Source organism: Pongo abelii, chromosome 13 (assembly GCF_028885655.2).
Source record: "Pongo abelii isolate AG06213 chromosome 13, NHGRI_mPonAbe1-v2.0_pri, whole genome shotgun sequence".
In the NCBI taxonomy this organism is placed as follows: domain Eukaryota; kingdom Metazoa; phylum Chordata; class Mammalia; order Primates; family Hominidae; genus Pongo; species Pongo abelii.
Genome location: NC_071998.2, coordinates 104,401,555 through 104,424,957, shown reverse-complemented (window position 1 = coordinate 104,424,957; position 23,403 = coordinate 104,401,555). Strand labels below are relative to the sequence as shown.

General features: G+C 42.2%; 1 protein-coding gene across 1 annotated transcript in view; it reads right to left on the bottom strand.

Annotated features, from left to right (window-relative positions):
• Positions 1–3,816: 3,816 nt before the first annotated feature.
• Positions 3,817–23,403, bottom strand: part of SLC31A1 (solute carrier family 31 member 1) — a 39,279-nt gene continuing 19,692 nt past the window's right edge. Inside the window, 4 exon segments of the mRNA NM_001132191.1 lie at positions 3,817–5,114; positions 6,521–6,689; positions 8,209–8,281; positions 9,109–9,273. Of these exon segments, the coding sequence (NP_001125663.1) occupies positions 4,913–5,114; positions 6,521–6,689; positions 8,209–8,281; positions 9,109–9,237 (573 nt within the window). The 5' untranslated portion in view covers positions 9,238–9,273 and the 3' untranslated portion in view covers positions 3,817–4,912.

Sequence of the window (23,403 nt, the reverse complement as noted above, 5' to 3'; positions counted from 1 at the left end):
ATCATTAGACTTACTTCCTAAGGTCATACTGCTAGTAAGTGGTGGAACCAGAATCCAAACTCATTGACTCCTCTAAGTCCATGTTCATGACACTACACTAAGAGACTAGGAATGGTGGTGATGGCAAGATGCCCACTGGGGGCCAGTGGGAAGAGCAAGTAATGTCAGCATTTTGGCATTACCAAAGGGACTGGCAGGGTCACTGTGCATCTCAAGGTTTGGCGGTGAACTTCCTATGGGCCCAGCTCAGAGCCTCTTGCCTCACAGCAGAAACAGGGAAGGGATTATGATGTGACAAAAGTTGGCTTTTAAACTGAGGAATCCTCAGTACACTGAAATACTTGTGGGTTCATGAAGACCCTGTCTCCTGTGCAGAAGGTCACGTGGATCTTCTGGCATGTACTAGGCATGTCATTTTAAGTAGAGTAGGAGGAGAGTGAGATGAAAACCTAAAAGGATCATACCACCTAAAATACGGACATCTTTTTTTTTTTTTTTTTTGAGACGGAGTCTTGTTCTGTTGCCCAGGCACAATCTTGGCTCACTGCAACCTCTGACTTCAGGGTTCACACCATTCTCCTGCCTCAGCCTCCCAAGTAGCTGGGACTACAGGTGCCCACCACCAGGCCTGGCTAATTTTTTATATATTTTTTAGTAGAGACGGGGTTTCACCGTGTAAGCCAGGACGGTCTTGATCTCCTGACCTCATGATCCACCCGCCTCGGCCTCCCAAAGTGCTGGGATTACAGACATGAGCCACTGCGCCCGGCCACAATACGGACATCTTAAAAACTGATGGTAATGGCCAGACTCTATGCAGACTATGAAGAGATTAGCTTATTGCATTATCACTCTGGGCAGAAAGACTTGCATAGAATCACAAAATCAAAATATTTATTTTGTTCTTTTTCATATGACACTGTTAAAACATTCCTACTACAGCAATACTGCTCTCCAGGAGCTTACAATCTAAAACAGACAACATTAATTGTAGACCCAGTAATTAAGGCATTATATCAAATGCAGACTTTGTATCTTTTTTTTTTTTGAGACGGAGTTTTGCTTTTGTTGCCCAGGTTGGAGTGCAATGGCGCCATCTTGGCTCACTGCAACCTCCGCCTCCTGGGTTCAAGCGATTCTCCTGCCTCAGCCTCCAGAGTAGCTGGGATTACAGGCATGCACCACCACGCCCGGCTAATTTTTGTATTTTTAGTAGAGATGGGGTTTCACCACATTGGCCAGGCTGGTTTCAAACTCCTGACCTCAGGTGATCCGCGCCCCCCCTTGGCCTCCCAAAGTGTGTGAGCCACTGTGCCCAGCCCAGAGTTTGTATCTTTTGATGTATCTTTTAAAGGAGCAGCTGGAGAGGGCAGGATCAAAATTAAATGACATGAAAGTGTACTCCCCTCCGCCTGCTCCTTATAAGGAACCCCTTATGACTAGAACCCAAGACCAGTACCCACAGCCTGAAAGGGAATTTCAGACAACCCTACCATAGAAGTAGTGAAGAAACCTTAATTTCTAATCTCCTAGTGGATACAGTGAGGATTCCATTTGTGGGCAATGGGGATGCTGGGAGTTCCTCCCTCACAGACTAGAGACAGCACCTAAGATTCTGTAACTCTGGGAAGGGTACCAGCCTTATAGAAATTCCAGTGGGTCAACTGCCTGTTGAAGCATGGTTAAAGTCTCTTAACAAGTTTATAAATGCCAATTTCTGGTTGGTATTATATCCACAGCATAGCACTGTCTACTGCATCTGGAGGGCTATGGAGACAATATACTAGACATGAGATAAAAAAAAAAAAACTGAAAGAAAAGGGAAAGGACAACAGAGTAAGGGGGCCAAAGAAATGGTGATGCAGTCTTCTAACAGATGTGAATGGGGAAGGAAGAAAGGAGAAGTTTAGATCCAAAATGAACAAAGAAGTCAAGCATTAAATTCCAAATGAACAGGTATACAGAAATGAAAAGTTAATGAAATCATTGTATTATCACAATCCAAGAGCTCAAGATGGAATTTAAGCTTTTTCTCCTTCACTAGCTTCATCCTTTGGCAGCCAGTCTAAGAATCTCTGAAATTCAGGTTTTTCAGGAGATTATCTCTATCCTGAATACCTGAAGACCTAATCTAAACTGTTATTTCTTTCTGTGAATTTCAAAGTCATAGCATTTTGTCTTAACTGGCCTTGAATTTTCTTTCTTTTTCTTTTTTTTTTTTTTCTGAGACAGGGTCTTGCTTTGTCACCCGGGCTGAGTGCAGTGGCGCAATCATGGCTCACTGCAGCCTCAACCTCCAGGGCTAAAGCAATCCTCCTGCCTCAGCCTCCCAAGTAGCCAGGACTATAGGTATGCACCACCATGCCTGGCTAATTTTTGATTTTTTATAGAGATAGGATCTCACTATGTTGTCCAGGCTGGTCTCAAACTTCTGGACACAAGCCATCCTCCCACCTTGGCCTCCCAAAGTGTTGGGATTACAGGCGTGGGCTATTGGGTCTAGCTGGCCTTACTGATAAGGTTTTGTTGCTGGGAGGGTATTCTATAGCAGCTCATGCTGAGATTTCTAGAGAGCACCAGTGTCACTACTATTGATTCCTATTTATTTCTCATGGTTTTATGATTCCTTGGCTTGAGACAACAGGCTGTATTATACCTTTGTGTTGGACTTTGTCAGTACCTGTCATTCACCCTGCTCATGTTAAGTATCATCATTACAAGGTGATGGAATGAGAGAAAAGCACAAAGCTCTAAATGTTGGTTCTTGGATTTTAACCTCAATCCAGTAGGCCCATAACCCTCTCTTGGTTCAAAGCCATACAAGTCCACATTCCTTGCTCTCCAATATTTAACTGGCACCCACGGAGAAAGTACAAACTTCAAAACCACAACACAGGCCAACAGGATAGCTGTGTTTTGTTTCCTCTGCCCTGAGGCACAACTGGATCTAGCACCAAGGAGGGCAGGATTTAACAGACCAGCACAAGACAAATCAATTTAAAGAGGTAGTTTGAACCAGGAATAAGACTGCAGTGTAGACTACAACTGAACAGAATAAAAATCCAATGTGGTTCTTCACTGAGAACAGGGGTTTTGGCCACTTGTAATGTAATTAAACCCCCACGAATAACAAAGATGATTATATGGAGGATGAGGATCTGCTTGGTATAAGCACAGTTGTTGGAGCCTGAGGAATACCTGGCCATCAACAAACCACAGCCTGAGTCTTTCCAAAGAGAAAGCTGGGCTTTTGCCCTTCTGGCCCATGACTGGTAGATTTACACTGCAGATCAAAGGTCTCTCTCAACAATCAAACTACTTCCAAGAAACCATAGACCTTTAAAAATAAGGACTAGTGATTTCATACAGGCTAGTAAAAATACTTTGGCTATAGCCCTTCACATATGTGTGCTTGGGTACACATACACACAGGTGGAGCTCAATAAATGTGGAATGATCGGCAGTATTTACTACGTGAGTTAAGTCCAGACACACCATCTACCAATCAGCAATTCAAATTTCCATGCCCAATACCAGGCAGCCAACCCACCAGGCAATATTTCCTTAGCTTAAAGCAGAGATTCTCAAAGTGTGGTCCCTTGTAACATCAGCAGGAACTCAGAAGTGCCACTTTGGGGGCTTTTGGGTTGAGGCCTAGCAATTAGTGTTTTAATCAGCCCTACAGGTGATTCTGATGCACGCTAAACCTTGAAAATCACAGTTTTAGAGGCAGACATGCGAAAACAATAATGGGAAAAATAATTCAAACTCTCTTGCTTCACTTCAGCTGGGACAAACCAAGGTATCAAGCCAAAGTAAACTGCGAATGGTTTTATTTAAAAATATCTATTTCTATTTTCTCAAATTGATTGTCATTTTTTGATTGGCAAGTTCATGCTAATCAAAGTGTTAAGTGGGAATGCAAGTTGATGAGTCAGCCATCCAAAAATACACACTCTGCAAGCTCTAAGCCTGTATTTAGTCTCAAATCACCCCTCTGCACACTACAAAGATTTTGGTATAACGTATCACATATAGAGAAAGGCACAATGTATTTCCCACTCATTGAATCCAAAAGCTGGACCTTCTTTTCTTTTTTTTTGAGATGGAGTTTCACTCTTGTCACCCAGGCTGGAGTGCAATGGCGCCATCTTGGCTCACTGCAACCTCCACCTCCTAGGTTCAAGTGATTCTCCTGCCTCAGCCTTCTGAGTAGCTGGGATTACAGGCGCCCACCACCACGCCCGGCTAATTTTTGTATTTTCAGTAGAGACGGGGTTTCACCATGTTGGCCAGGCTGGTCTCGAACTCCTGTCCTCAGGTGATCCAGCCTGCCTTGGCCCCACCAAAGTGCTAGGATTACAGGCATGGGCCACTGTGTCCAGCCCTGGACCTTATTTTCTAATGTTAAGTTTGAGTTCTGGGTTTAGTTGGGCAAGAATTTCCCTCAGCTGCCATCAATCCTGGCTGAAGTTAACCCCTTTCCATCACTGACCCAGGGAAAAAAACCACCAAATTTACTTACTATCTGTTAAAAATTCAAAAAGGAAGCAGATGATCAAGTCATTGAACAAAAAGCTACATGGATTAGACAAGAACATATAACTTGGCTCTAAGATGATGGAGAAGGAAAAGACATCTCATGGGTGGCTTCTCCTTAAGAGAAATGGGAATCTCAGCTTATTAGAAAAAACAATTTGGGAGGTTACTACTTTAGCTCAGAGACTGTAAACTAAACCTCTGTTGAGCAGGGGTGTGTGTGTGTGTGTGTGTGTGTGTGTGTGTGTGTGTGTGTGTGTGTGTGTACGTGCACAAAGAGGAGCAAGAAGGGATGATTGGAGCAGGAATCACGTCTTCAAGTCTTCAACAACTTCCCACTGCAATCGATAAGGCCACGCCATAGAGTTTGATGTCAATGGCAATGCTCTGTGATGTCCACTACCACTGCCTTCTTCCAGCTGAAAAGGAAGTATCCTGTACCGGCCCCTGCTGCTACTGCAATGCAGAGGTACCCGTTGTAGGTCATGAAGATGAGCATGAGGAAGTAGCTTATGACCACCTGGATGATGTGCAGCACTGTTTGCAGGAGGTGAGGAAAGCTCAGCATCTGCTGCCTGGAGAGTAAACAGGGACACAACAATCAGGGACTCCTAGGAGTTCTGCAGATCAGGAGAAAGAGGGAAGAGTTTTTGCCATGAGCTCAGCTGGAACTGGACAGCCACTCTGGCAACTCATGGGTACTTGAATGTTCTTTGATTGGTCCGTGGAAATGAAACAGCACAGGGCTGTCAGGCTTATAAACATTGGCCAGATATGGCTGTGGTTCCTCCAGTAGAAGGAACCCTTTTCCGGAGGAGGAGAAAAGGACGAGGAGTAATCCCGACTTACCTCCACCTTAGATCCTGAAAGGGAAGCCGTAAACCCTCTCACGCTCATCTGCCCGAATATTTTCAGGCTTCCCACCTTTGCAAAGTTTACATTCTACAAAAATGGAAACAGAGGCTGGGGGTGGTGGCTAATGCCTTTAATCCCAGCACTTTGGGAGGCCGAGGTGGGCGGATTGCTTGAGCTCAGGAGTTTCAGACCAGCCTGGGCAACATGGCGAAACCTTGTCTCTACAAAAAATAAAAAAAATTAGCTGGGTGCAGTGGCTCACGCCTGTAGTTCCAGCTACTTGGGAGGCTGAGGTGGGAGGATCACTTGAGTCTGGAAGGCAGAGGTTGCAGTGAGCCAAGATCGTGCCATGGCATTTCAGCCTGGGCAATAGAGGGAGACCCTGTCTCCAGAAAAAAAAAAGAAGAAAGAAAAAAAGAAAAAAAAATAGAATTGAGGGTTGGGTAGTATAGAAGAAATTACTTAATTAGGGATAAGGAGACCTGGCTACTCATCCCCTGTGCCACCTTAGGTAGGTCACGATCCTTCTGGTCCTCAGTAAGCTCATCAGTACAATAAATAACACTGCTTGTTTGAAAGCAGGATGTCAGTCTATAGGATTTCTTAAGGTCCAATTTGGTTTTAAGACTTATATTTTTATTAAAACAATCTCAAAAAACGTTTGCCAATCTATGGGAAAAACCAAGAATCATCCAAATACTTTCTTAGACAGAACACAGAAATCAAGACAGTCTTATATTGTAAACAAAAAGAGGACAGAGCTGACTAGGTGTAACTCTATAGAATTAACCGCAATCTGCCATTCTTTTATATCTTGATCTGAATTTCTTAACTCTTTCATTATTATTTTGGTAAATATTTTAAAATATGGATTCCTCACTTCCCTTCTTCCAAAGTGGCCAATCCATACAACTCAGAACAAACATTCATATTTGCAGAAGACTTCCTCTCATTCCTCCTTTGGCCTGCTCACGACCTACAAACCCAAACCTCCAAGGACAGTTTTGATCAAGGTCATACAGAACTCCTAACTCAAGAAGAGGACTGCTGCTGATCACATAGCTGCGCTTTGCTGCTTAACTGATCGAGCTCTTTAGGACTTCATCTGGATCTGTTCAGTTCTTACCCAACAGTTTTGTGTGTCTCCATAAGGATGGTTCCATTTGGTCCTGGGACAGGCATGGAATTGTAGCGAATGCTGACTTGTGACTTACGCAGCAGGCTCTCTCGGGCTATCTTGAGTCCTTCATAGAACATTGCTAGTAAAAACACTGCCACAAAAGCTCCAGCCATTTCTAAGTATGGAAGGAAAATATGGTGGTACTGTCAAACATGTGCAAAATCATTAGCTACTGTGCTGTCCAGCTAGAAAGACACATAGAAAAAATGCTACTCTCAGTTTTTGAAGACATTATATTATTACCTCTTCTCTTGCTCAGATAGGAGAATAGCTAAGATGGTGTAACTGAAAACTATTGCCTCTGCCAAGAACATATTTACTTTCTGATTAAGATAAGAAAAATGATCAGAACAACAATAACCTTTTGGTCAGACTGCTTCATGTCATTAAATTAGGTTTGTTACACTGAAACACACAATGTAGAATGTGGAAACAGGGAATAAAACAATTTAGTTTCGTAAGTGGCTGACTACATTTCCTGAATAGGCATTTCAATTCTAAGTCTTTCACACTGTGAAGTGTTGGTAACGATATAAATGTATTCAAACTGCTAATTTAACACATTACCTGAACTAAATGCTCTCCTTCTTCCCAAAACAAATTGATTTTATGGCTCCAAAGAGACATCTGGTACCTAAGGCAGACTAACTGACTACTGAGTTTGCGCAAGTTAAATTTAAAGTATACCATACAACATAATAGACACAAAGAGATGGGTAATCATCTACCTCAAAACTAGGTGTGACTAAGATGGGCCATGCCAAGAATCAGGAAGGATGTGGGCCACAGTTTGGTAGACTAAAAAAAAAAAAAAAAAAAAACACCAGTCTAGGTAGCTCTAGAAGGTCTGGGTCCTTGTCCTAGCTCTGACATATTAACTCTATGATTGAGGGCAAGTCATTTCACAATTTGTGGCACTTAATTTATCGTAAAATTGAAGTATTAGAGCAATAGTTTTAAACTTAGAGTTATTTTGTGGTATTTAACTTGACTTAGTCTTATGTCCAGGACTAATAACTTATCAAATAAGTAAACACTCTGAGGCCGGGCATGGTGGCTCACGCCTGTAATCCCAGCACTTTGGGAGGCCGAGGTGGGTGGATCACTTGAGGTCAGGAGTTCGAGACCAGCCTGGCAAACATGGCGAAACCCCATCTCTACTAAAAATACTAAAATTAGCCGGGCATGGTGGTAGGTGCCTGTAACTCCAGCTACTCAGGAAGCTGAGGCAAGAGAATCACTTGAACCTGGGAGGCAGAGATTGCAGTGAGCCAACATAGCTGCCATTGCATTCCAGCCTGGGTGACAAGAGTGAAACTCTGTCTCAAAAAAAAAAAAAAAAAAAAACTCTGGAAAAGAATGGAAGAAAATGGATTGCAAAAGACTTCTATCTGGTATCTAAATTATTTTTTAGAGCTCCAAAACATACAAGTTAGTTAACAGAGGTTTACCAGAGGACCAAAAAAGTACTGTGTTTCCTACCTTCTAGGTAGGAAATAGGAACCAAGATGGTTATGCATCATTACCATGTTGACTTAGTAATTAGGACAGAAAGAGGTGCTGGACTTCCAAATTATTTGTCACTGTCTCTCATGTGACTATCACCTTCCAACACTACGTAATGCCTTACTCACCTCCAGCTGTATTGATCACCAAACCAGAAAACAGTAGTTCCACATTCTTAAAGCCAAAGTAGAAGGTCATAGGCTGCCAGAAAACCAAAACAAGTCAGTTAGAGATGAATGAAAATTCTAAATGAGAATTTGGGGCAAAGAAGCTTAGAACATTTAAAAGTAGAAGATCTGGATAATAAGAGACATTCACGTGAGTGGGCGGCTTTTGCCCTCATGTTAGCGTTACTACCACAGGCACCGAGCATGAGTACTCTACTAGGCCCCCACCATCAATTTTTCTCCTGGGCCCCCACCATCAACTTTTATCTTTTTTTTTTTTGACACGGATTCTCACTCTGTTGCCCAGGCTAGAATGCAGTGGCGAGATCTTGGCTCACTACAACCTCCACCTCCTGGGTTCAAGCAATTCTCCTGCCTCAGCCTCCCAAGCAGCTGGGACTACAGGCGAATGCCATCATGCCCAGCTAATTTTTTGTAGTAGAGATGGGGTTTCACCGTGTTAGCCAGGATGGTCTCCATCTCCTGACCTTGTGATCCACCTGCCTCGGCCTCCCAAAGTGTTGGGATTATAGGGATATAGCCACTGTGCCCGGCCAACTTTTGTCTTTTTCTCTTTTCCACCCAAGGCATAAAGACCAGAACCCCTAATTCAGAAAAGAGTCGATTTTAGAAGAAGGGACTACCAAAGAAAGAAGCCTAAAATCTTGGTTCTGGTGTGACTCTGTAAGTAGCTTGCCACGTAATCTTGAGCAAATGACTTGACTTGCTTGGGTCTGCTTTAGTTATCCTCACTGGTAAACTGACCTTTAAAGATAATAAGCTTCCAGTACTAAAATTCCATTATTTCTATTACCCAAGTGGGTGGGAAACGGCCTGCATTACCCCTCCTATGGCACTCACCATCATCATCATGCTGCTGTCTCCTCCACCATGGGAGTGTGAGGCTGAAGTGGTTGGGTGATGGTGAGAAGGTTGCATGGTACTGTTGGAGTCCATATAGCTCATCCCCATATGGTGGGAATGATCCATTTTTTTCCAGGAAAAGTTGAGAGTCAGCAGAAGATTCTTTTAAGAGAAAGAATTATATATAATAATTTAAGGATATAAAAATCTTGTTTCTTTTTTTTTTTTTTTTTATTTTTACAGATGGAATCTTGCTATGTTGCCCAGGCTGGAATGCAATAGCTATTCACAGGCATGATCCCACTACTGATCAGTACAGGAGTTTTGACCTACTCCATTTCTGACCTAGTGGTTCACCAGGCAACCTGGTGGTTCCCTGCTCCTGGGCTTGTTTCTTGGTAAATACTTTGTCTATATGGAATTCATCTAATAAATGAATGCTCTCCTAGCATCTTTACTCAGAATTATTTTTCATAATCTACAGATGGAGAGAGAGAGAAGGAACTCGTGCTAATAGGGATCACTTTTGGAGACTGTAGCAGAAAGGGTTTACACGTAGGGCTACAGATGCCTAACCCTTCCTTATTCTGCAGAATTGTTCCTTTTTTTTTTTGAGACAGGGTCTTGCTCCATTACCCAGGCCGGAGTGCAACTCACTGCAGCCTCAACCTCAGCCTCCTGAGTAGGTGGAATCACAGGCCTGCACCACTACCACGTTCAGCTAATTTTTTGTTTTATCATACAGATGAGGTCTCATGTTGCCCAGGCAGGTCTCGAACTCCTGAGCTCAAGCAATCCTCTTGCCTTGGCCTCCCAAAATGTTGAGATTACAGGTGTAAGCCACCGTGCCCCGCCAGTATAGTTCCTTCAATAGGTATGCTTAATATATGTTCAAACTTAAATATTAGATAAGGAGAAGAAAAGCAGCTTCTTTGGGTTGCAGGAAACAGACAATCTGTAATAAGATACAAATGAATGCCATTAATGAAATTTAACTGCTTTAAGGCTTTCTAATCATAAATGTCAGCAGATAAAAAGCAAGGACTTCAGATAATTCACCTAATTGGGATGGCGTGTGCCTAATCAGGATATTTGGATTACATTTTCACATACAGGACAGCCAGCCTTCAGCTAATTTAAATTTGAAGAAAGGTCTACTGTGGCCCTAGGCAAGCAGTGTGCTCAGACTTTAGATACAATTTCAATCCTACCAGGACATTAGAGTGAAGAACATGAAAAACAAGGTATAAATTGGATACTCTATATTAAATTAAGTCTAGACAACTGCAAATTTAGCCCTGTATCTTTACTACCACATCACTGTATTGCTGCAAAAGTCCATCTGGGACATAAACCAAGGAGCAATAATTCCTTTCATTTATTTTTGAGACAGAGTTTTGCATTGTTGCCCAGGCTGGAGTGCAGGGGCGTGATCTCAGCTCACTGCAACCTCTGCCTCCTGGATTCAAGCAATTCTTGTGCCTCAGCTTCTCGAGTAGCTGGGATTACAGGTGCGTGCCACCACACCTGGCTAATTTTTTAATTTTTAGTAGAGATGGGGTTTCACCATGTTGGCCACGCTGGTCTCAAACTCTTGAGCTCAAGTGATCTGCCCGCCTCGGCCTCCCAAAGTGCTGGGATTACAGGCTTGAGCTACCGTGCCCGGCCCAGGAACAATAACTCCTATAGCTAGAGTTGGAGTGGGAGAATGGGAAGCTGGTGTATGTGCAGGGGGAGGTGTTGGTGGATTCTCTTTATGTGTCCCTCAACTCCAGTCTGTGGAAGAAAAAGTGGTTTTAAAAATTCCAAGTAGGTATTCATGTTCATGAAACCAAGTATGCTTTTCATTATTCATTCACTCAATAAATATTTATCAAGCTCCTATTACATACCAAACTCTGAGCTAGGTGCTAATAATTCAACAATGAATAAGACAAACAAGGTTCCCGATAGGGAGAGAAAGAATAAACACAATTTCATGCTGTGAAGGAAATAAGCTGAGAAATAAGACACAACTACTAAGAGGTAAAGAAGAAATTGGCCAGGAGTGGTGGCTCATACCTGTTTTCCCAGCACTTTGGGAGGCTGAGGCAGGCAGATCACTTGAGGCCAGGAGTTTGAGACCAGCCTGGCCAACATGATGAAACCCCATCTCTACTAAAACAAAAAAATTAGCCAGGTGTGGTGGCATGCACCTGTAATCCCAGTTACTCAGGTGGCTGAGGCATGAGAATCACTTGAACCTGGGAGGTGGAGGTTTTAGTGACTCAAGGTTGGACCACTGCATTCCAGCCTAGGTGACAGGAGACTATCTCAAAAAAAAAAAAAAAAAAAAAAAAGACTGTGGGTAGGAAATTTATATAGATTCAGGGAGCCATCTATTTATCTGTTTTCTCCTTGTTAACTCCTACCCCATAGTTCTATGACAGCTGGCTTAAGAAATAGGTTCTTATTTCTAGTGAAGGATAAGGCAAAGCATCAGGTAGGCATAATCAAAGATCCACTTTCATGCCAGACACTACATTATTTTATAATTATAGAGCTCAACAGTGAAACCCCATCTCTACTAAAAATACAAAAATTAGCTGGGCTTGGTGGCACATGCCTGTAATCCCAGCTACTTGGGAGGCTGAGGCAGAGAATTGCTTAAACCTGGGAAGCGGAGGTTGTGGTGAGCAGAGATCATGCCACTGCACTCCAACCTGGTCAGCAGAGCAAGACTCCATTTCAAAAAAAAAAAAAAAAAAAAAAAAAAATTGCAGAGCTCGACAATCTGGTATTATTGATACCATTACCATAAAGAGATTACATCGGAGGTATAAAAAGATATATAACAGGGTCTTTGTCTACAATGTTTTTAGAGTAAACACTAAAAAATACAATACACAATAAAATAAAGACCATGCTCAAAATGTCAGTGATGGGGCAAATGGCAGGTGGGCAGCTGTTTTCAGATAAAGAGGGAATCATGGTAGGATGGAGAGATCACTGGCATCTGAGTGATCATAAATTATGATATTGAACCAAACGAATGCAATAAGAATGAAAAGACTTGGCCAGGCGCGGTGGCTCACGCTTGTAATCCCAGCACTTTGGGAGGCCGAGGTGGGCGGATCACGAGGTCAGGAGATCGAGACCATCCTGGCTAACATGGGTGAAACCCCGTCTCTACTAAAAACACAAAAAAATTAGCCGGGCGTGGTGGTGGGTGCCTGTAGTCCCAGTTACTCTGGAGGCTGAGGCAGGAGAATGGCGTGAACCTGGGAGGCGGAGCTTGCAGTAAGCCGAGACTGTGCCACTGCACTCCAGCTTGGGCAATAGAGCGAGACTCTGTCTCAAAAAAAAAAAAATGAAAAGACTTTTGCTAGCCAGGAAGACTATTGACACATCCTCATAAAGAGCTAGAGGCAGAAGACACAAATACTGTTCTCTTCCAATGAGAGTCTGAAAAATGATTATAGCATAAGAAAACCATCAAGGATTTATTTCATTCCATATTATCAATATGAATCCTGGTCAGGAAGAGGGAATGAATATTTGCAAGAGTGCCTTCTTAAGACCAAAGGAAATAAAGAAATGAAAATCACATGGAGTCTTTCCTCAAGGAGCTTTAAGGCTAAAAACTAGAAAGGGCAACTGAACAGTCATAATCTTCATTTTGAGATATAAGATAACATGTAGAGGACTGTTAAAAAAGCAAGACTAGGCTGGGTGCGGTGGCTCACCCTGTAATCCCAGCACTTTGGGAGGCCGAGGCGGGCAGATCACCTGAGGTCAAGAGTTCAAGACCAGCCTGACTAAAAACCCTGTCTCTACTAAAAATACAAAAATTACCCGGACCTAGTGGCAGGCACCTGTAGTCCCAGCTACTTGGGAGGCTGAGACAGGAGAATCACTTGAACCCGGGAGGTGGAGGTTGCAGTGAGTTGAGATTGTGCCATTGCACTCCAGCCTGGGTGACAGACCGAGACTCCATCTCAAAAAAAAGCAAGACTATAGTACCACAAACTACCTAAAAGTTGTAATCTTGATGATTTCCTTGATGAACCTTTATAACATTAATTATTACCATGAACTAATTTTGAAGACCCACAGGTTCTTAATTATTCACGCCCCTCGTTATCAATTAGAGAAATCTACTCAATGATGCCACATTATCAAATCTCTTCAGACATATCAGTGACCCAGGGCAAGGTATATACAAATCCCAAGAAAACCTTTCAAAGTATGCACCTGTTTTGAAGTGTCATTTGTGCAGGATATATTTCACATCCAAATATACTAGGAGATAGAACAAGAGCAGAATCTACTTGCTCTCATTGTCAGTAGACAATGGATATGTTGTAATGGAATCCTATGCAAGGCTTACCGAATGGTGTATGAATAGGAAGGTACAAAGCCGGTGGAGATTAATACATAAACATACGCTGTAGGCTCAAACACAAACCAATCCTGATAAGTCCTTACGCTCACTAAAAGCTTTATTTTAGGAAAAGATCCCACGGGAATATGCCAAAGCTAAATGACATCAAAAAAGGAAAAACTTACAAATTAATTATTAAAGCATAATAAATAAAAGTGATTATATTTTTTTCTCTTCCCACTTAAATTTTCAGTGATGTGCTGTATGTATTTGGATAAGTTATCTTCTAAAGCAATCAAACACACCTAACCCATTCTCTCTAGAATAGACATTCAACTTACAGGAGGTAAACTAGCATTGGTTCTTTTTAGCCTGTTTCCTTTGGTAGCTTTAATCTGACTCAAGCTCAGCTTCTTCCAAAATAAAAATGGGTACTGATGTAAGAATAAGTTAAAATCCAGGGTCACACAATCTTTGCTCTATTTTTTTTTTTTTTTTTTCCAGATAGAGTCTCACTCTGTCACCCAGGCTAGAGTGCAGTGGTGCGATCTTGGCTCACTGCAACCTCCACCTCTCCGGTTCAAGCGATTCTCCAGCCTCAGCCTCCCTAGTAGCTGGGATTACAGGCATGTGCCACCATGCCCAGCTAATTTTTTATTTTTAGTGGAGATGGGGTTTCACCATGTTGGCAAGGCTGGTGTTGAACTCCTGACCTCAAATGATCTGCCCACCTTGGCCTCCCAAAGTGCTGGGATAACAGGCATGAACCACCATGCCAGGCCAAATTTACAAATTATTTGTAAAGAAGAATACTGTCTAAATCTGTTTTGTGTGGCTATAACAGAATACCTCAGGCTGGGTAATTTATAAAGAAAAGAGGTTTCTTTGCCTCATGATTCTGGTGACTAGACAGTCCAAGAGCATGGTACCAGCATCTGTGGGGCTTCTGGCAGAGAAGCAGAAAGGCAAGTGGGCATGTGCAAAGAGACATGGGCTCACTTTATAGCAACCCAATCTTGCAGGAACGAATCCATTCCTGTGAGAGCAATAACTCACTCACTCCTGAGACTGGACATTAATTTACTCATGAGGGTGGATCCCTAATGACCCAAATGCCTACCAGTTCTCACCACCATTACAAATACTAACCAAAAAAATCTGAATATATAACTCAGGGACAGAACTGAAAAACAAACAATAAAAAAACCTTTAGGATTCCTAACCTTTAATCTATGATAAAATCTACCTAAAATATTTTATTTACCAAGTTGAGCTTATAACTAGGGTGGAAAGATTAGAATTACTGTGGCTGGGTGTGGTGGCTCACGCCTGTAATCTCAGCATTTTGGGAGGCCAAGGTGGATGGATCACCTGAGGTCAAGAGTTCAAGACCAGCCTGACCAACATAGTGAAACCTCATCTCTACTAAAAATATAAAATTAGCTGGGCATGGTGGTGCATGCCTGTAATCCCAGCTACCTGGGAGGCTGAGACAGGATAATCGCTTGAACCCGGGAGGTAGAGGTTGCAGTGTGGGAAGATCCTGCTATTGCACTCCAGCCTGGGCAATAAGAGCAAAATTCCATCTCAAAAAAAATAAAAAAATAAAAAAAAACAAAGAAAGATTAGAATTACTGTACTGACCTTTCATTTATATTTTTTTTTTGAGGTATACTAGTTTTCTTCAACAGAATTCAAAATAGTTCAATACTGGAGAATCACCTTTGCAATACTGGAGAATCACCTTTGCATTAGAATAATGGAGTGACAGGACTTAACTATCTAACTGGAACACATCTGTAAAAAGAATTTGGAAGGTGAAGGTGAATTTTAAAAGAAAAAGAAGGTGATCTGATTGTATGTCCTGGGAAAGTTACTTAGCCTTTCTGGAGATGGTTTCCAGCCTGTACAACTTGGAGGATTCTTGGGAGGATTATATGAAATAACATACATAAAGCATCTACCAAAGTGTCTGATAAATGGCAGCTATTATCATTATGTGGAATATTAGGGGATAAAAGAACTTGAGTAGGGAAAATCCAATGAGTGAACTTCGTGGGAGAAGGCGTTAATCAAAATATTATCTGGGTTTCTCTCCTCACTTGACTTTATTAAGACAACCCTTGACTTGTCTGTTAGCTTCTCTCCTACAAAGTATTTGAGTCAAGACTACTTTCAAGGCTGGGCACAGTGGCTCATGCCTATAATCCCAGCACTTTGGGAGGCCAAGGTGGGAGGATCACTTAAGGTCAGGAGTTTGAGACCAGCCTGGCCAACATGGTGAAACCCCATCTCTACTAAAAAATTACAAAATTACAAAAAATTAGCCGGGCGTGGTGGCGGGCACCTGTAATCCCAGCTACTTGGGAGGCTGAGGCAGGAGAATCACTTGAACCTGGGAGGCCGTGTTGCAGTGAGCTGAGACTGCGCCATTGCACTCCAGCCTGGGCAACAAGAGCAAAACTCTGTCTTAAAAAAAAAAAAGCACTGCTTTCAAGTCTCTTTCTGCCTGTCCTGATTTCCTGAGACCACGAAGTGGCTATGAACACTCATATGAATAGTTCATAAGAGCTCTTCCTTCTAGCACAGAAATCTTCTTGGATTTTTTTTTTTTTTTTTGAGATGGAGTCTCTGTCACCCAGGCTGGAGTGCAGTGGCACAATCTCAGCTCATTGCAACCTCCGCCTCCTGAGTTCAAGTGATTCTCCTGCCTAAGCCTCCCAAGTAGCCGGGACTACAGGTGCACGCCACCACACCTTGCTAATTTTTTTGTATTTTTAGCGACACGGGGTTTCGCCATGTTGGCCAGGCTGCTCTCGAACTCCTGCCCTCAGGTGATCTGCCTGCCTCAGCCTCCCAAAGTGCTGGGATTACAGGCGTGAGCCACCATGCCTGGCCATCTTCTTGGATCATTAAGGGAGATGAGAAATGGTCTAGGAATTGACTATTTAAAAAAATTAAGCAGGAATTTATGTGGAATTTAGTTCACATAAAATAGTTAATAAAAGGAGTTTCTTTCTCAGGAAGGCTTTAAACTATTCAGTTTCTAGGGAACATTTATCTTCAGTTAGGTACCTGAAGTTGGCTATGTGCCAACTTGTTTCTATTGTTCTGAATGCTATTAAATATAGGAAACAGTAAATGCTATATTGACTGTTGAAGAGCTCAGCACTTCTGTTGCTTTCCCCTCTCCCCCATTTAATAAGTATGGTATGATATTTTTCCAAACAGCTTTCAAAACCTCCTTATAGTCAAGGGTCTTTCACAGTCAACCTCTGAAGATTATCAAAAAAGTTTTCCCTATACCTGCCTCATCACCTGCAAGACAGACACAGTCTGTAAAATCTAGTATCTTTAACAAAAATACATATGAATTTATGGTCAGAAGTTAGGAAATTAGCAAGATGGCTAAATTCTGATGCCTATTCTGAGTCTTAGCATTGAGTATTGGCCTTATTTCTATTGTACAATAAGAATAAGATGTAATAATCCATAGGGACTATGGAGATTAGACTGCACAAAAAGACTACACAGAAGTAGTCATACATCTGCACATGGGCTCTTTTCTCTAGCTCAGACAGATATAATCTGGAGCTCCAGACAATTCTTTTGAAGACTGCCTGTCTTTCCTGGCTTCCATGATAAGGAAGAAAGTCTTTTTTCTTAAAACGATTAGGGTCATATTCCTTTTTAGATTTGTAAAAACATTAAACAAAGAGAAATTTATCTAGTTTCTCTTCTGCTTTCTGTAGTCATTACTTATAATTGGTAACTGTAAGTTTCTGGCAAGCACTTATACAGAAAATTCAAGGTCAAAGACAGTACACTACCATAAACAGGGATGCATGCTTACAGACTATGTCCACATGATCAAGCAACCAGTTTAACTGGGCGAATCTTGCCTTTTGACGACCTGTATGGGGTTAGTAGATACTCTGAGAAATGGCTCTGGTTTTATTTTGATTGCCCCTATAGGTGAATTTTAAAATTATCTTGGTCGGGTGCAGTGGCTCATGCCTGTAATCTCAGGTGAATCACTTGAGGCTAGGGGTTTGAGACCAGCCTGGCCAACATGGCAAAACCCCATCTCTACTAAAAATTAGCTGGGTGTGGTGGTGTGTCTGTAGTTCCAGCTACGTGGGAGGCTGAGGCACGATAATCACTTGAACACAGGAAGTGGAGGTTGCAGTGAGCTGAGATCATGCCATTGCACTCCAGCCTGGGATACAGAGCAAGATTCTTTCTCAATAAATAAAATAAAATAAAAATAAAAATTATCGGCCGGGTGCAGTGGCTCACGCCTGTAATCCCAGCACTTTGGGAGGCCAAGGCAGGCAGATCACGAGGTCAGAAGATCAAGACCATCCTGGCTAGCATGGTGAAACCTTGTATCTACTAAAAATACAAAAAATTAGCCGGGCGTGGTGGCACGCGCCTATAGTCCCAGCTACTCAGGAGGCTGAGGCAGGAAAATCGCTTGAACCCGGGAGGCGGAGGTTGCAGTGAGCTGAGATCGTGCCACTGTACTCCAGCCTGGGTGACAGAGCGAGACTCCATCTCAAAAAAAGAAAAAAACAAATCCTAATGGCTGGGCATGGTGGCTCACACATGTAATCCCAGCACTTTGGGAAGCTGAGGCAGGCAGATCACTTGAACCGAGGCTGGGCAACATGGTGAAACCTCGTCTGTACTAAAAATACAAAAATTTGCTGGGCATGCTGGTGTGCACCTGTGGTCCCAGCTTGAGAGGGTGTGGGAGGATCGCTTGTGCCTGGGAAGTCATGTTTGCAGTGAGTGGTGATTGCACCACTGCACTCCAGCGTGGGCGACAGGGTGAGGCCCTGTCTTAAAAAATAAAAACAATTATCTTGATGATGGCTCAATAAATCCCACACACCTTCTGGGGAGGAATGGTGGCAAAGGAGATGTAGGAAAACAAAGGGGAGACCTTGATATAATACTGCAATAAACAGAACTTAGAGCTGGGTACAGTGGCTCACATCTGTAATCCCAACACTTTGGGAGGCTGAGGCAGGCAGATCACTTCAGCCCAGGAGTTTCAGACCCGCCTGGGCAACATGAGGAAACCCCATCTCTACTAAAAATACAAAAAAGTTAGCCAGGTGTGGTGATGTGTGCCTGTAGTCCCAACTACTTGAGAGGCTCAGGTGGGAGAATCGACCTGATCCTGGGAGGTCATGGCTGCAGTGAGCCATGATCGTGCCATGCACTCCAGCCTGGGCAACAGGAATGATACTACCTTGTCTAAAAAAAAAAAAAAAAAAAAAAAGAACTTAGTGGCATTCTAGGCCAAAATACTGCAGTTGCTCGGAAAAAACGTAGTAGCTCCCAGTAAGTGGCAGGGGAAATACAATTTGATAAATATTTAGGGAGAAGACTTCCCTTTGAAGGCTGTAATGTTTCCTACTCATTCCCTGGGTCCTAGCTTCATATTCCTATTCCAAATTAACTGACAGAGGCTGGGTGCCATGGCTCACAAAGTGAGCTGTAATCCCATTACATTATAAAGTGTACAAAATGCAATCCCATTTTACATTACAAAGCGCTGTAATCCCAGCACTTTGGGAGGCTGAGGTGGGTAGATCACTTGAGGTCAGGAGTTTGAGACCCGCCTGGCCAACATGGTGAAACCTTGTCTCTACTAAAAAAAAGAAAAACAAAAAACAAAACAATAACAACAAACAAAACAAAACCCAAATTAACCAACAGAAATGTGACCATAATTGGATGAATATAACCATATAATCCTTTTGATATTCTAGCTGCCTTTCCCTTGCCTATGTCTTTCTTGAGGTGCAGTGATCGTAGGTATACTTAATTTGATCAATTCTTCTTATAAAGGGTAGGCTTGATTAAACTATGGGTCTCGGCCAGAACTGGCAAAAACTTAAAGACTCCTAAAGTTGTGCCATACCAATGTATTAAAAACGGTAAGTAAAACGATGAGTGGAGGTACTAAGAAAATAGGTCAGGTCAACAAGAAAAAAAACAAATGTAAAATACCTTACAATTATATACATACAAACGCATATTGTTCTCCCCAGATTAAGTCTGTCAAGTGACAGTAGCCCATACGCCACTTGCTACAACTGTAGTCTTACAAGGATAGTCTGCACTCAGGAAAGTAATTATCCCAAACCCACCATTATAATTACCTCACACGCCCACACACAAATCTTAGATTTTATCTTTTTAAAACTTCTCCAATAAAACCTGACTACTGTTTTGCCTTTTGCCTTTGTTGATAATAACTCCAAGGGATCATCTATAATAAATTCTCACTTGCTTTTCTTCATAGCAATGTTGGGGCTGAGAAGGATATTAATAGAATTGGCCAAGAATTAATTTAGTGATTATCTGCAGCTTTCAATAATCCTTATATTATTCTCTCTCTCACTCTTGTTTTTTTCTGACCCTGACAGATGGAGATATTTTCTCTTTCTTCACCATATACCTTCCCTGAAGCCCTTCTCATGTAAAAAAGCCAAACTATGCCAGACTCAAGTAATAGCAGAATTTATGTGGATGAATTACTCATCAGACTAATAAGCTGCATAAAAAGTAACCAACTGTCAGAGATATAAAGGAGAAAACTACTTCAAATAATTACACTTAAAACTTTTAAGTGCCTTCATTTATGAGTGGCCAGTGATCTAGGCAAACAAGAAATGCTGCATGGATTGACAAGTTTTTAAAAGAATAAAACAGAAGCTATGAATTAGTAGGAATAGCTTTTTTTTTTTTTTTTTGAGACGGAGTTTTGCTCTTGTCACCCAGGCTGGAGTACAGTGGTACGATCTCGGCTCACTGCAAGCTCCGTCTCCTGGGTTCAAGCGATTCTCCTGCCTCAGCCTCCCGAGTAGCTGGGATTACAGGTGCCCACCACCACACCTGGCTAATTTTTTGTATTTTTAGTAGAGATGAGGTTTCACCATGTTGGCCAGGCTGGTCTCAAACTCCTGACCTCAGGTGATCTGCCTGCCTCAGCCTCCCAAAGTGCTGGGATTACAGGCGTGAGCCACTGCACTTGGCCAGTAGGAATAGCTTCTTTACTCATAAGCTCTTGGCTAAAAATATCTATTTTAGCAAAAAGGGTTGATAACTCAGGAGCTGCCCTGAGAATCTTACTTTAACTGTACTTACGGAAAGATAAAAAACAAAAACAAAAAACCTGTGATTTAATTCTAATCAGAACAAGACAGGAAAAAGCTGGGGGCAGTGGTGCGTGCCTGCAGTCCCAACTACTCAGGGGATCACTGGAGCCTGGGAGTTTGAATCTAGCCTGGGCAACATAGTGAGACCCACCCCCCCCAACCCCCACATCTCTTAAAAAGAAAGAAGACAAAGGAACACTTTATCTCCAGATATCGGTTGAAGGTCATCCCCTTCTATCATAAATTTCATCTTTCTACATCACTCCAGTTTATCAAGCTGTTCAAACTCAGCAAAGGAGATGAGAAACCTGTTGAGGCAAGACAGATCCTGGAAAAAGTGATTACGTGATGAATTATACAGCCATTGAAGGCTATTATTTGCAAGAGAAAACATGCTAAAGTCAAACTCAATTTTGAAAATGCCCAATGTCCAATCCCTAGGTCACCTATGTCTTCTGAGTAAACATGAATGGACCATGTAATTACTATATAAACAACAAAATATAAAGGCAAAGAAGTAGTTTAAATGTGAGAGAGGACACAGGTGACATATACTACATTGGGTAAGTTATTTTATATTTTAGAGCTTCATTTTCCTTAACTATAAGAATACTGAATTATATAATCCATAAAGTTCCACCTAGAGCTAAAACTTAAAAAAAAAAAGCCTAGAGTATAAAAACACAAAGCCCTTGGGAGGCTTAGAAGCCTAGTGTATAAAACACAAAGCTCTTGGGAGATCTGAACGTTTACATTTTCTAGCCAAATTTACCTTCAAATACTTTTGGAAAATATGTGTTTTGTGACAAATATGAGAGAGACTGCAAACAAAACTCATACCTGTTTCTAAGAGCAGAAGAAGGGAAGGGATTATACTGGCTGCTATTGACCTTTAAGTGGTCTGAAATGCTAAACCAAAACTTTTTATGTGAATTAAGTCTCTAAGGCATGAAGCCTTGACAAGTGCCATATAAAATGACATCAGGGGAAATGGAACAAACTATAAGATAAGATCAACTTAAAAATGATTTTAGGCCGGGCATAGTGGCTCATGCCTGTAATCCCAGTGCTTTGGGAGGCCGAGGTGGGAGGATCACTTGAGCCCAGGAGTTTGAGACCAGCCTGGGAAATACAGTGAGACCCCATCTCTACAAAAAAGCAAAAAATTAGCTGGGTGTGGTGTCATGTACTTGTAGTGCCAGCTACTGAGGGAGGTCCTGAAGTGGGAGGATTGCTTTAAGCCTGGGAAGTCAAAGCTGCAGGGTGCCATGATCATACCACTGTACTCCAGCCTGGGCAAGAGTAAGACTCTGTCTCAAAACAAAACAAAACAAAAAGAACCCAACCTACCTTTTCTGCCTATATGTACTTTGTATTCCAGCCAAACAAGTCCAATGGCCGAAAGTTTCTAGCACTCCTAGGAAACACATCCCCCACTTTTCTGTCTGATATCTTAGCCTACATTGTTTCTTAAGTCTGAAATGCCCATCCTTACAATCTCTAGTGCAACAAATCCACGCCATACTCCAACGTCTAGTTTTTTTTTGAGACGGAGTCTCGCTGTGTCACCCAGACTGGAGTGCACTGGCGTGATCTCGGCTCACTGCAAGCTCCGCCTCCCGGGTTCACGCCATTCTCCTGCCTCAGCCTCCCAAGTAGCTGGGACTACAGGCGCCCGCCACCATGCCCGGCTAATTGTTTGTATTTTTAGTAGAGACGGGGTTTCACCGTGTTAGCCAGGATGGTCTCGATCTCCTGACCTCACGATCCTCTAGTTTTAAGAGCTCTGAAGAGCCACAGTATACTGTGCCTTTCCTAATAATGCTAACTGGAACTAGGTCTCACAAAATATTCGAAAATGTTTTTATGATATTTTGAATCAGTGCCCATACATCACACTGATAGAATGGTATTGAGAAATGGTAGGAGAAACAGTTGAATGAAAGTATTCTAAAATTCCTTCTCATCTTTATCAACTGCAGATGCTTAATGAGCCCCTCTTGGATGCTACTCTTTCTTGAGTCAGCTAAGGAGAGAAGTCTGGCTCCAAACAATTCGGTCTGGAAAGAGATGGATGAGCCATTTCTTTAGCTATATGTAGATCACCTGAAATTGAAACCTGAGTGTTCTGTCTCTTAATTTGTGGGTCACAGAATCCCACTAAGAATTGGAAGCACCTTAGCAGTCACTGCATGGTGCTCCTCAGTAATACACAAATTCTATAATAACTGTTCAAATACCTCTGGGGACTTGTCAGGCAAGTGTGTTGCTCGCTTCCAGAAATATAAGGAAGCAAAATTCTCTTTCTAGTCAAGCCAAAACAGAAGATGCCCCATTGGAATCTGAATCTTGCTATTTGACAGTGATGATGCTGATGAACCGGTACTCCAAGCTAAACCAGTATTTGTACTGCAGATACTATTTTCATGTATTTCTCAAGCTATAATTTGCTTCTTAGGCTGCACTCTGAAAAATTAATTTCTGCCTGCAAAAAGAAACCTAAGTATCTTCACCCCCAACTTCTGATATTGATACACTGATTTTTAAGCTCACTATGTGGCATTTAAGTCTGTTACAGACTTATCTTTCCAGCCTTATCTCAATCTACTCCGCTTCACATTCATATGTTCCACTGAAACTGACCTACTCACTTTTCCTCAATAATTTTTTTTTTTTTTTTTTTGAGACAGAGTCTCGCTCTGTCGCCCTGACTGGAGTACAGTGGCACGATCTCGGCTCACTGCAACTTCCACC